The sequence below is a fragment of the Uranotaenia lowii genome, unplaced genomic scaffold (assembly GCF_029784155.1).
Source record: "Uranotaenia lowii strain MFRU-FL unplaced genomic scaffold, ASM2978415v1 HiC_scaffold_154, whole genome shotgun sequence".
NCBI lineage: Eukaryota > Metazoa > Arthropoda > Insecta > Diptera > Culicidae > Uranotaenia > Uranotaenia lowii.
Window position 1 is genome coordinate 60,774 of NW_026597566.1, and position 14,227 is coordinate 75,000.

General features: G+C 40.7%; 3 protein-coding genes across 3 annotated transcripts; 1 reads left to right on the forward strand and 2 right to left on the reverse strand.

The window, feature by feature from the left end:
• Positions 1-296: 296 nt before the first annotated feature.
• On the reverse strand, positions 297-2,890 carry LOC129759425 (adrenodoxin-like protein 2, mitochondrial). Its single transcript, XM_055756872.1, has 2 exons — positions 2,450-2,890; positions 297-1,058 (listed from the first exon to the last, which is right to left on the reverse strand). The coding sequence occupies exons 1-2, from the start codon at positions 2,662-2,664 to the stop codon at positions 722-724; spliced, it is 552 nt and encodes a 183-aa protein (XP_055612847.1). The 5' UTR covers positions 2,665-2,890; the 3' UTR covers positions 297-721.
• A 5,591-nt stretch (positions 2,891-8,481) lies between these two features.
• Positions 8,482-11,741, forward strand: LOC129759423 (squamous cell carcinoma antigen recognized by T-cells 3). Its single transcript, XM_055756869.1, has 4 exons — positions 8,482-8,640; positions 8,710-8,975; positions 9,050-11,323; positions 11,383-11,741. Exons 1-4 carry the CDS (start codon positions 8,602-8,604, stop codon positions 11,522-11,524), a joined length of 2,721 nt encoding a protein of 906 aa, XP_055612844.1. The 5' UTR covers positions 8,482-8,601; the 3' UTR covers positions 11,525-11,741.
• Positions 11,643-13,411, reverse strand: LOC129759424 (something about silencing protein 10). The gene is made up of 2 exons (XM_055756870.1): positions 12,761-13,411; positions 11,643-12,702 (listed from the first exon to the last, which is right to left on the reverse strand). The coding sequence occupies exons 1-2, from the start codon at positions 13,253-13,255 to the stop codon at positions 11,749-11,751; spliced, it is 1,449 nt and encodes a 482-aa protein (XP_055612845.1). The 5' UTR covers positions 13,256-13,411; the 3' UTR covers positions 11,643-11,748.
• Between the last annotated feature and the right edge of the window lie 816 nt (positions 13,412-14,227).

The following is a 14,227-nucleotide window of genomic DNA, read 5'->3' on the forward strand; positions in this document are numbered from 1 at the left end:
CGAACTACTGATGCCTGATTCTTCCGTAGTCAAAATTTTATTTATGCGCCGAGGAAAGAAGCGATGATCAAATTCAAATGCAAAAACTGGAACGAAAATGCCTCGTACTGTTGTCCGAAATGCTCAGATCAACGTTTGTGGCCACTTGATACATCTGTCTATACCGGTATTTTAGCGACATTCTACTATTCGTTCTAGCATCATCAGAAATGTCATATCTTAAAAACGAGGTTTAGCTCAAACTTACCAGACGGAAGTGATACATCACGTTTGGATACATTAACGCACAGTTCCTCTAAAATATTTATATAACTTTATATTTGTTCAACAAGATTTTGAAAATAACACTATCAAATCTATACTTCCATTCGCGAACACAAACGTACGTACTTCAAGTTACAATTTGCCGATCTAACAAACAGCTAACTTGCAGACATCATTCAAATGTTGTCGTTGGCTTCAAGCTATATGAGGAATTTCTACATCAAGATGGCTCCATTTTGCATCAATACAAAGCACATAATGGTGTCATTGAAAAAAAAATAAAGAAAAATAAAAACTATCTAGACGGAACTGGAACAGAAATGGTGTGCCTTACGGTGAGTAACTCTCGTTCATCCATTGATCGTTCACGCTCATTTGCGCCTCAGAAGCACACAATCCCACCACCTTACCTTAAACTCTAGACGTGAAGAGGATTATGCCCGCCCATAGGACATCGTTACTTTCTGGCATCGTTAATTGTCGACGGAACCCGTACCACCAGCCCTTCAAGCTGCTTAGTCAGCACAATCTGGCACCCCAACCGGCTAGTATCGGTCAGTTCGTAGGCCAGATCCAGCATGTCCAGCTCTTCATCGCTCGGTTTCTCCGGTAGCGCATCGTAATCGGCCTTGGAGAAGATGAGGTGGCACGTGGAGCAAGTCAGCGTTCCCTCGCACGCACCGAATCCGTCCAGGTCGATCTGGTTGTTGACGACCACGTCCAGCAGCGAGTCTCCGAGCTTGCCCTTCACCTTTATCCGGTCGCCACTCGAGCGGACAAATGTGATTTCAACCCTGAAAAAAGGAGGTATAAAAAATAAAGTGTTGAGATAAGGTTGTTGCTAGAACCGTTCGATAAAGTCGGTGATTTGACACTTTTTGTTCGTTGTCAGCTCCAACCATTGATAACAAAATTTATCAAGTTCAGCTTTCGATTTGGATTATAATGTTTTAAGTTGTTTACATTTCAATTGGAATGACTCTGCACATGGAAATAGCACTTATCTCCGTTTAAAGGAGCAAATACCAAAAAAAGGAATTGGATTAATCCTGTAATAAGCGAATTTCTAATGATGATGAAACGGGTGAATTGCCATTTCAAAACCTATTTTGGTTACCCTCGTTTACCAATTTTAAGTCTATCGAAATGCAGTTTTCAAGTTTGATTAAATTCACTAGATAAATATCTTCATTGGAACTTTTAGAGAAATGTTGAAACCTAACAAAGAAAGCGTTAAATCAATGAAAAACAGTATCTTCCATTGAACTTAGTCAGTGATAGTGTCAGTTATATATTTTTCCTGATAACAAATTTACAAGAACGTTGGAGCAAACTGTAAACAATAATCGAAGCCATTGGATTTGTTTATTGAATCAAATCAAAGCGTTTCAGTTCAGGAATTTTTGAGCTGGTTATTTGTCTTGCTAGAGTCGAAATTTGATTTAATGATACAAGCATTTTTCCAGTTGGTATCGATTTTTGAACTTATTTTTATTCGACATTCTATGAGTGAAAAACAATATAGGAAATCGGTTAATTTTCACTGTATTTAGGATCTTTAAAATTTATGAAACAGTTTTGAATTATGAAATTGAACGCCAATGTTGCCTACCACCTCAATTTAGAGCTTCCAAAAGTTACTGCACTCTGCAGCGATTCCTTAACTTGCAAATTTTTCTCGACAAAATGCTCCATCCGTTAATTGTTAAAATAAATTTACTCAACGAAGATAACAATCAAATTGTGGCTCCGTCTGGCTTGGTGATGGCAACAATTTTATGGTTCATTGTTTAACAGATTCAGTACGACACAGGCCATCAATAATAATGTAAAACAATCGTATGCTTTCAGGCTTAAAGTCAGTCTCGCCGTAGACATCTGCGTATGGAGCTATTGCTTAAAAGGTTTATGTGTTCCATGCGATTGATGTAGGTACCAAACATTACCTTCCAGTCAACGGCAACTGGACTGAAGCGATTTCGTAACATACCTTCAGTTCGAAAAAAGAAATAAAAAAAACCTAATTCAAACACCCCCGCTCAAGTTTTCCTCCATGCCCTTCATCTAGCTAGGGTCTGTGCCTAATCTAAACATTAGCATTGTCGTAATCAATACAGTGTATCAATGCACTTATAAGCAGAATAACAGTGCAGATAAGATTCCCGATAAGTAAAAATATTCTTACTCTTCACTTTGCAGCTTCGGGTTGGACGTAGACAGATTTCTTTGGGGAGAAATTAGGCTGTTGTGTAGCTGGCGCTGAGACTGCTGCTGCTGATGGTACCCATTGGATGACAATGCGACGAAACTGGTTTTGCTGCTGCTGCTGCTGCTGACAGCTGCCAAGATGCCCTCGCGAATTTTTAACTGAGCACAGCGTGATGTAATCAGCTTCAACATTTTGGACACCAATTAACCGTAATAACACTGGCTTTAATCTAGGAGGTAGACAGGCAAAGCACACGCGATGCAAATATTCTTCTAAGTTATGCTAATTTCTTCGATTGCTCTTGGCAAATTGAAGATGATTGAATTATTTTTTAAGCTATGCTTTGCTGCTGGTAACAAGAAAATGCTTCCACACTCAAGCACGATCGGATGGATTTTGAGAGTTGGAACAGAAACGATAGCTTTTTGACGTCTCTCGTTCGCCCACGCGATAAGTGAACATCTGTGATTACCACAGTTGATTTATAACGGTAAATCTCGACAAAGTTTAGAATAAGCTTCAAATGATAAAATTGAACGAAATCAGACGGGGGCCGGACATTCGGCCGAAGGCCGATAGGCCGAAAAATGTTAGGCCGAAGGTCGCTAGGCCGAATGGGTTGAAAGGCCGACGGATGTTCGGCCGAATAGGACAATAGGCCGAATGCGACATTAGGCCGAAGGTTATTTGGCCGAATGGTCATCAGGCCGAATGGGCGATAGGCCGAATGGTCATTAGGCCGAATGATCATTAGGCCGAATGGTCATTCGGCCGAATGGTCATTTGGCCAAATGGTCATTAAGCCGAATGGTCATTAGTCCGAATGGTCATTAGGCCGAATGGTCATTAGGCCGAATGGTCACTAGGCCGAATGGTCATTAGGCCGAATGGTCACAAGGCCGAATGGTCGTTGGGCCGAATGGATGCTAAGCCGAAAGATCGTTAGGCCGAATGGTCATTTGGCCGAATGATCGTCGGGCCGAATGGATGCTAGAAGATCGTTAAGCCGAATAGCCACTAGGCTGAATGGTCGTTGAACCGAATTTATGCTAGGACTAGAAGACATATTATCGCTTTCTTGCATGTCGGGCCGCTCAGTAGTTAGGCCGATCAGTAGTTAGGCCGATCAGTAGTTAGGCCGAATGGTCGTTAGGCCGAATAGTCATCAAGCCGAATGGTCATCAGGCCTAATGGATTGCCTTGTGATCATTCGACCTAATGACCATTCGGCCTTTGAACATTCGGCCTAACAGCCATTCGGCCAAACGACCATTCGGCCTAACAGCCATTCAGCCTTACGACCTTTCACCCTAGCATCCATTCGGCCTGACGACCATTCGGCCTTGCGACCATTCGGCCTTGCGACCATTCGGCCTTGCGACCATTCGGCCTTGCGACCATTCGGCCTTACGACCATTCGGCCTAATGACCATTCGGCCTAATGACCATTCGGCCTATTGACCATTCGGCCTTACGACTATTCGGCCTAATGACCATTCGGTCTAATAACCATTCGGCTTTATAACCTTTCGGCCTAGTGATCATTCGGCCGAACATCCTTTCGGCCTTGCGTCCTTTCGGCCTAACAGCATTCGGCTAAATAACCGTCGGCCGAATAACCCATTCGGCCTAGTGGCCTTTTCGGCCAGATAGCCCATTCGGCCTAACGTCCATCGGCTGAATGACCTTCGGCTGAATGGCTTTCGGCCTCATGACTTTCGGCCGAACGACCCAGCCTCAAATCAGACGATCATTCAAGTTTTAATTTATGTGAATCACAATCACACGCTCTTTTATTTTAACTCAAAATTAAGTACGACCGTGGTTCAAAACATAGTTCGATTCTATGAACTTAAAGTTAAGTAACACACTACCAAAAAAATCTGGAAAATTACATCACATATGATGTAAATAAAAAGAAGCATCATATATGACGGAACTTTCAGTGCCAGTTATATATTACACGCCTGTAATATTATGCAGCGTGTAATATGAAAGTGATGTAAATTTTAAAGCTACTGAATTCAGGAAAAATCCTATTGGAATTCGTTTTGTTTACTTTTTTATTGACCAGATTCAATGGAGTTTTTTCATCTTTTTATAAGAAACAATCTTTTAATAATAAATTTCATTTACTTTATTAATCTACAAACAAATTTTAATGATTCATTAATTTTAAAAGGCACTTTCACCACCTTTCAATTTCTTTCGAAGTACCGGATCTAAGCATGCAGAGTAGTGTTGGGCCGCTTCCAGTACCACTTCCGCTGCCGCTTCTTTTCGGAGATATCCGGAACCAACGATATCGATGGACTGAGAAGCTAACTGCTTTAACAAAATACTTAGGATCAAGACTTGACTAAACACTCTGTTTACATTTGTGTTCCTGTTTTTGACAGTTTTTATTTTTACATGACATTATCGCGTTCAGTGTAATGTAATATTAAATAAACTCCATGGCTCCATTTGTAAAATTACAGCATATATGATGTAACGAAAAAAAAAGCATCACATATGAAGAAATTTTCAGAGCGAGTTGAATATTACACGTCTATGAATTTCAACAGACGTGTAAAATTTGAAAGACATGTAAATATTTAAGACGTGTAATATTTAATTCGCACTGAAAATTACGTCATATGTGATGCTTCTTTTTATTTACATCATATGTGATGGAAATTTACATAAAATAATCGCGTTCCGTGTCAGGTAATATTCATGTCATTAGAATTCAGTGCTATTATGGATTCAACTTTTTTCAATCCATAAATTTACATCAATAAATCGCATTCGATGTCATGTAATATTAAAGGCTTTTCAATTTCAGTGTTGTTAAGGATTCAGATTTTTTTTCTGTGTAAGGTACACCGGGGTAAGTGTGGACGCGGGGTAAGTGTGGACGATGGCTATTAAAACAATACTGTGCACTATTTTCTCAAATTTTTAATGCAGAATGTTCAATTTACTAGTAATCTATCCAATAACTGTAAAAAAGATAGAATTCCGACAATAACGGATGTTTACAACGACTTTTTTGCGAATTTCCTATTTTCACCTACGATGTCGAGGTGATGTGCATCTTTTTCAATTGCCAATTTCTCGTAAACTAGCTGGCTCTTGATGAAAAACTCTACATTGAAACAATCCTTACATTCCAAACAACCAGTTAGGAAAAGAAACGGCGGTTAAAGATGAAGAAAAAAGTGTTTATTTACAAAAAACTAAAATTTTGTCTCCAACCCCTGCCTGGGGTAAGTGTGGACGGCTTTAAAAAGACTTGATGTTTACACATTTTTTCAATTCTCTGTCCTTCATCCTTCATGAATTGCATTTTTTTGCTAAGTTTAGCATTCGGTTGATGAAAAGTTGGGTAAAGTACTTGTTTGTTCAGTGTTTTTGATAAAATCGGAACTCGTGTGTTGTATCATAAATTACACAAAATAATTGAGTAATCAAAAGGAAACTATCCATACAAGTTTGAAAGATTTTCAACAATTACGTTGGACAGAAAATTGGAAAAAAATCGCTCAACCTTTATTTGAACAAATGTAATTTTGATTGTTATAAATAAAAAAAATTTTTTTTTTTTTGGCCCGCCACACTCCCCCACACCAAAAAGCTCGAAAGAGCCCCCTGGTAATGGACACTTCAGTTCTCAGCATGTCTGGCAGCAACAGGATAAATTTAATTTAAAAAAAAACGCGAGCAAAAACACAAAATTTACGCATGCTGAGAACACAATATATTTTAACTTTAAGGCGCGGAAGAATGTAATAAAAATTAAGCAAATACAGTGAATGTACCGGAACAGCAACATCCGGGTACAAAAAATTTTAATCATCCTTTAATTCCCTGAAAATAAGCTACCCTCGAAAAAAGAAAGGATAAATTCGAGTTCGGCTGCCGAACTTAGTATTGAGTATGCCTATCAGAACTTAGTTTTGCTATTGCCCAGACAAACTCAAAGTTGAGGGATGCCACTGAAGTGCTGTTTTGAACTAAAACTACTTAATTTTGAGTTTAAAAAAAAATAGCGTGAGCGCAATGTTTACATGCAGCTGTCATTTTGTTCTCCCTTCTGGATTTCTTCATTCGGTTCTTCACATCCGGATTGCCTTGTTTCGTGTCCGGATTGCACTGGACAGCAGATAGTACGATTTTGCTTGGCTGAGAGGTTCAAAATCGCGGCAATAATCATTTTCCAATTCATTATTTCAACTGTTTTGCTTTCAGCCAAAAACAGCTGTTTAATGTTTTGACAACAACGTTGAGAGTATTGGAACTTCTCGCAAAACTGACTTTCTTCTCGGGGCGACTCCGTCCGTTTTTCGAGCGAACCTAGGTTGCCTCTCGAGCAATAAATGAGCACGATGACAGCAGTTAGAGCGAACCTAGGTTGCCTCTAGTTTGCCTCCAGGTGAAAAAAAATACGGTATAACAAACTTAACGGCAAAAATAATCAGAGCTCAATTTTGGAACAAAAATGTGGATTATTTACAACATTTGGGAAAAATGCAAGTGGCCCTTATTCTGCGCACTATTTTCTATTTGTTCCTAATTCTGCGCATATGTCCCATATTCTGCGCACCCAAATAAAACCAATATACCCCTCCGTACTGATAAGACCAACATTTAATTTACTTAAAATGTATTAAAAAGCATGTTTAACGCTATTGCAAATTGCAAAATATGAAAAAGGGCCAATTCAAGCCTTGGATCTTTGAAGCTTATGTGACACTTTCTTTCACTATTTCTTACAGATGCTTTTTTCCTGCAGCTCGCTTACCAAATATTTGTTGACCGATCATGTTGTTCGCCGGATCTGGTCAAACTAACTTTTTTCGTTGGTGTGCAGTGCAGACTATTCCGACATACAGAAGCAGTTCCGGCGGGTCACAAAATCGCCCCAGCTGGGGGAACTACGCGCTGCTTCATTTGGCTTACTATCAGTCAGTATCAGTTAGTCAACGAGTGCGAGTAAGCGGGTGAATCGAGAGAAGCTTCGCGTAGTTCCCCCAGCTGGGACGATTCCGCGGCCCGCCGGAACCGCTTGTGTATGTCGGAACAGTCTGTACAGTTGGAACTGAACGATTAACACGCGAACACGATAGAGAACGGAAATCAAGATTTTCTATTTTTTGTCAACAAAACATGTAGATTCGAAGGGATTCCTAAGAAACTCCCAACAACTTTACGGATACCCTATCTTCATAAAACTTATTAGAAAACTGTAATTAAACGTCTCCTAACTCCCTGCATTCAATTCCTTGCAACTTAAACATCAGTTCTCTCCGGTGCTTTTCATTCTGCGCATTAGGAACATAAGTAAACAAATGGTGTCAAATTCTGCGCATTGCTTAAATCATTGTTTTGATTTGAAAAACCATTTTTATCTAAATTTTTTTGGCAGTCATGTTCAGAATGATTTTATCTTTCACGTAAAGGCATTTCCAATGAGAAAATTCTGTTTAAAACGGTTTCATTTGATCTTTTTGTTTTCCTAACGCTTGAGCTGTACTGCTAACGCCGGCCATTTTTCAACGTTTGCTTCCTACATTTATTTTGATTTATTCAATTTCTCATTTTGAAGATAAACAGTGACTGAAGAGATTAAGCTTTTTTCATGAATATTTTGTTCATCACATCTTGAAATATTTCTGTTTGAATATGAAAATGCGCAGAATTAGGGCCGTTCACGGTATAAAGAAAAATTCAAAAGTTTCGCCAGTTATTTTTGCGTATTTTGAGAATCTTTGTATTTTCAGTGTCGAAAAATTTTGGTTAAACTTCCAACAATGTTCATCGCTTTTTTCGTTGATTTACATATGTTATTTCAATCTCTGAGCATTGGAATAATTCACTGAACTGTCTTTTTTTTTAGTTAATTTTAATTTTAAAAAATCTACTGTAGGCCCACTGTAATCGAACCACAGTATATAAATAAAATAACAAATTATGTTATTAAGAACACCTTCATCTCAAATTCTAAAACATTGAGGTTATGATTAGATACAACACAACAGAAAAGGCAGCTCGATAGTGCGCGAAGCGTAAACAAACGATTAGAAAGAACCAGTTAGTTCAATTTTCTATGGTTAAATACTTCAGTAATCCAAACTTTTGTGGAAATGTCGGACGCCGAAATGGAAATTGTACCGGAAGGAAAGGTGAGAGAGACTTGAGTAAGACCACGATTCAGAGGTATAAACATTGTTTTCTCATTCCTCATGAAAAAGGACGATCCTAAAACCGCGACCGATGGTGACGACGCTACAGCATTGAAAACCGGTCGGTCCAGTAATGTGGAAGGCGATGATGCTGATTCGGCAGACGGTTCCAGCGATGAAATGGAACAGGACGAGGAAGACTCCGATGAGGACGATGATGATTATGACGCCGGAGAAGAGGCCTATCAAATTAAGCAGTACCTGGAACTACTGGGAAAGATTCAGGAAGACAAGTACAACTACGATCTGTATGTGCAGCTGTTGGATCTTGCTCAGTATGTTGAAGATTGTAGAGTAATTATACAAAAATTAATCGAGATCATTCAAATTTTTAAATTTTCTTTTGCAGCAAAATGACCGATTTGGAAAAGATTCGTCAGAGTGCAGAAATTTTCGCGGCCATGTATCCACTTTCGCCGGAGATTTGGTTGCGCTGGTTGCGTATTGAAGTGGCGCTGGCTTCCTCGCCGGATCAGCTAAAGCAGGTGGATCAGCTGTTTCGGAGAGCTCTGGGAGATTACTACTCGGTCGAGGTGGCCACGGAATATGCAGCTCTGGCGGCCAAAGGGGACCGGGAATTGGCTGAGCAAATTTGGGATGTCCTCATCCCGACCTATGGCTTGCACACGACCAAGGGTCGCAACGTATTTGAAGCTTATCGGGAAGATTTCCTAGCCAAAAATGGAGAGACCTCAAAGGAAATTAATCGTTTGGCTCGGATTTACGAGCAGGAACTGAAGATTCCGTTGAAAAACATGGAAGACTCCTACATTGAGTACAAACTGCTGTGCGAAAAGTACAAAGATACGTTGGAAGATTTGAATCCGGAAAAGTTTGAACGGCGCTATAAGCAGGCGAAGGAATTGCTCCAGCGGATGATACCCTTCGAGAATCGGTTGGTGGCTTTGGAGCCACATTGTCATCAGGAGAGGGCTGAACTTTACCGGGAGTACATTAAGGAGTGTCGATCGTTGTTGGGCGAAGATGAGATGCAGGTTCTTTACGAGCGATCTGTCGCGGACTGCTGTTTGGATCCGAGCGTATGGTGTGATTACTTGAAGTATTTGGATCGGTATCCACCGGATGTCGAAGAGCTTCCTACTTCGCCGGTATTTTCTCAAACGACGCTCGATGTTGTAAATCGGGCATTGAGAAACTGCCCCTGGAGTGCGGAGTTGTACGTTGAGAAGTTAAGAATTGTGGAACGAGAGAAAGGAACGCGGGAAGATATTCTGAAGATTATGGAAGAGGTTGCTACGGTGGAGTTTCAGGCTCCGGAACCAGCAGTAAAAGTATGGCTGGAGTATTTGACGTATTTGAGAAGGCATGCCAATTTTGAGGACGAAAAAGAGCGTGATATATTGCGATCGAATTTCGAGCTAGCGTGGAATCAGCTGGGTCGCACCTGGGGAGATTCAGCGGATCCAGAATGTAAGATATTGCAGTTTTGGGGTCGCTTAGAGTATGGAGCCTTGGCTGATCCCTTGAGAGGACGAGATTTGTGGCAAAGTGTGATGGATAGCTCTGATAACTCGAAGAGAGTTGGTTTGTGGATTGAATGGGCTGAGCTAGAAGCTAAACGAGGAATGGATGCGGTTCGTAAATTGTTCCGCAAAGCTATCAATTCTGTAGATTTAAACGACCCGGAAACTTTGGCGGCAGCTTGGATGAGATTCGAAAGATGTAATGGATCTCTGGAACAGTTGACTTCCTGTCAGGAGATTTGTTTGTCCACAATTCAAGCATATTACAAGTCGCTCAATTATCAGCAGAGAGCTCTGAAAGGTCGTAAATCTGATCCTAAGAAAGAAACAGATGCAGATGAATCAAGCAAAAAGAAAAACCTTAAACGAGTTCACGACCAACAATGCCCAGTTGAAAAACGAGAAGATGTATTTAAGAAACCATCTGTTCAAGTTGGGCCAGCCATTTCCAGACCAAAGGAAACTACCTTAGAAGAAACTACCAAACGAATTAAATTGGAAGAAACTACAACTGAGGAATCAACCAGCGATAGTAATCGAGTTTTCTTCAGCAATCTGAGTTTCGAAGTGACTGAAGACGACATCCGTAAAAACTTTCCAGAACTAAAATTCAAATCTATCGAACTCGTTCAAGGTTCCAGTGGAAAAAGTCGAGGATTTGGCTATGTTGAGTTTGAAACCAGTCAGGATGTTCAGAAAGCGCTGACCTTCGATCGACGACCGTTAGACGGGAGACCAGTTTTCATTTCGCCTCTGGCGCGAGACAAATCCAATCGACCGAACAAGTTTAAATACTCGGAAAGCTTCGAACCGAATAAGTTGTTTATCAAGGGACTACCCTTCGAGGCCGGAAACGAGGATGTTCGCAAACTTTTCGAACGTTTCGGTAAGCTGAAAGACGTTCGGGTGGTGTTTTATCGAAGTGGTAAGTCCAAAGGGCTTGCTTATGTCGAATTTGAAAACGAATCCGCTGCCAAAAGTGCCGTCATGGCCATGGATCAGTACGAGATGAACGGTTTCACTCTTTCGGTGGCTCTATCAGCGCCACCGCCTAGAGGAAATCCGACAGCTGAAAATTCCACTTCCAATCCAGAACCTGGTACTAGTTTGGGTGGCGGAAAACGTCACCTTGTTAAAGGGTAATATTTTTTTACAGATTTTTTTACAAGGATCTAATTTAATTCCTTTTCTTTTTCAGAGACGTAAAACAAAAACTGTCCACTATGATACCAACAGCCCTTCTGAGAAAAACAGCCGCTACCGCCCCAAAACCTGGGAGCAGCTCTGTGAGCAACAAACCTAAATCCAACGAAGATTTCCGGAAGCTTCTTCTGAAGTAACTTTCAATCATTCTTTTTCTATATACCATGTGTGTTGTACTTTGATGTTTCTGTTAAAAGAGTGTTACCCCACAATGAAGATTCTTTTTTGTTCCAACGACACACCAACTTATCCATGTTACTAAATATAAGCTTATATTTGTGTTTTGTTAAAATTCACAAAGAGAAAAACTATACTTACATGAAAAGTAACAATAAAGAAAACTCGTTTATCACAGCGCCGTTTATTTGATTTTGACGCTCCTTCGAACGAATGCCTTGATACCGCTTGCTTCTCCAGCGTATCGCGTAGTTTCCGTTCGCACCGGCCGCACTGCACCTTTTCGGCGTACCATCGCTTTCTGGAACTTGCGACGGTTCTTGACCCGAATGTTTCGCTGATCTTTCCGTTTGTGCGCCGTAAGTCCTTTGTTCTTGGAGATTTGATAGGTAATTTTTCGCTTTTCATCAGCTGTGATTTCCACCCCAGCTGCATCGTCTTCTTCCGGAATCGGTTCATGGTCGTCCTCATCTGAATCGCTTTCCATGCGAACTTTTTTACGCGATGGCTGCTCTTCATCCAACTCGTCTTCTTCGTCAGAATCGCCTGAGCCCAATTTTTCATTACTCTGTTCATCATTAAGCTGCTCGAGCTTGTCCAGAATAGCCAGCCTTTTCGTTTTTTCATTTGGCTTTTCTTGAACATCGTCCACGTCTTCGAAGATGATTTCCTCTCCACACTGAATATGAGCTAAAATGGTCTCAACCTGTTCTTTAACGGTACCTTCACATTTTTGGTCCAGCTCCTGCAAAAGCTGTTTCATCTGAACCATTCTCTTTACTACTGGATGATTCTTGACTTTAATTTTTTTCGCTTTCAACAGCAAATAAAAAGCTATATTGTTACAATAGCTTATGGCCAGATCGTAACGAGTGCGCAACAACTTGACCATTGGGTGCTCTGATTTGTTTCGTTCGGTAAGATATTTAAGCACTGGTTCTAAACATTCGTGGCATTCCTGAAGGTTTCGCTCAAAATCTTCCACAAGACCATCAAACTCGGGCGCTTCCTTTCGGAAAAGATCCCGCTTCTGACGTTTGCTCAAATCGGAAACATCTACCTTCAGTTGAATTTCGGTTTTCTCTTTCTTTTCGTTCTTTTTTACCTTCTTGGCTTCCGCCTTTTCGGGTTTTTCGCTCTAAAAGTAATATTTAATGTAAATATTTACCGTAAGGTCAAAACACAGCTAATTATACCTGTTCTTTGTTCGTTATGAAAACGTCCAGTGAGAAATCCGCCTCGTTCAATTCTTTCGCCAAGCGTTGTTGCGTTTCTATAGCTTCGATTTCTTCCAGCCGAGCCAGCTCTTCCTCTTGGGCGGTCAAACTGTCATAATCCCGATCCACATATCCGGTGTCGTAGAAATTGCTAGCCTTCTGACCCCACGCTTTCCGGTCCGGAAGATCGTCGTCCCCATCTTCGGCTCCTTCGATATCACTGTCGTGCTCGAATTTCCGGATATCATCATCGAAGTCACTCTCATCATCGTCGAAGTCCCCATCATCATCATCATCGTCGTCAAACCCCAAAACCTCCTCTTCCTGGTCGTCGTCCCCAAAGGCTCCTTTCTTCTTGCGGTCCCGGATTTTCTTCAGCAACTGTTTTTCGTCATCGTCATATTCGGCTTCCGATTCCGATGGCTCATAATGGTCACCAACGTCATCGAAACGAATTTTATCTTTATTTCGCATTATTGGTTAACGGATTTACCAGTAATTTAAACAAATTGAGACGTGTCCGTCTTCAGTACAAACCGTACAGACCCCGAAAAAACCCGTAAAATACGTGAAAACAAACTCGCGCACGCGGTCGGTGGACAAAACAAACACGCTTCAACGAAAAAACTTATTAAAGGGTTTGCTCGCCTCGCAAATTTCACATGCTCATATAATTTATATCACTTATAACTTTTTCTTAAACCATTCAAAACTTTACTCAACCCGATAGGAAATACACCCTACTATTCACTATACTTAGTCGGCTCGCGAAGGGTGCGTCGGCCGATTTTCGTTCATACTAATCGGCCTATTGTTGCAACGTCGCTTATGGGAGTTTTTGCTGGGCATCAGCCGATTAATAAGCCGATTTCGTAGGCCTATCAAATAGGGTGATGAGTAGCATGATTGTGTAGGAACCGACTAAATCGCCTGATTAGTAGGGCGATAAAGTTGATGAGATATTCCTATCCAATCGTACTAAATAGCCGGATTGATTGACAGCAAAAATTGATTTTTCTTCGTACCACCCAACTAAATCCGACTAAATAGCAGAATTGATTGGCCTCTAAAATCGATTGTTTTTCCTACCACCCTACCCAATCGTACTAAATAGCCGGATTGATTGATCGCAAAAATGGATTTTTCTTCGTACCACCCAACTCAATCCGACTAAATAGCATAATTGATTAGCCTCAAAAATCGATTGTTTTTCCTACCACCCTACCCAATCGTACTAAATAGCCGGATTGATTGATCGCAAAAATGGATTTTTCTTCGTACCACCCAACTCAATCTGACTAAATAGCAGAATTGATTGGTCTCAAAAATCGATTCTTTTTCCTACCACCCTACCCAATCGTACTAAATAGTCGGATTGATTGACCGCAAAATAGATCCACCCGCCCAAAAAGGTTTATTAGTCACATAATTTAGTAAAATAAATTT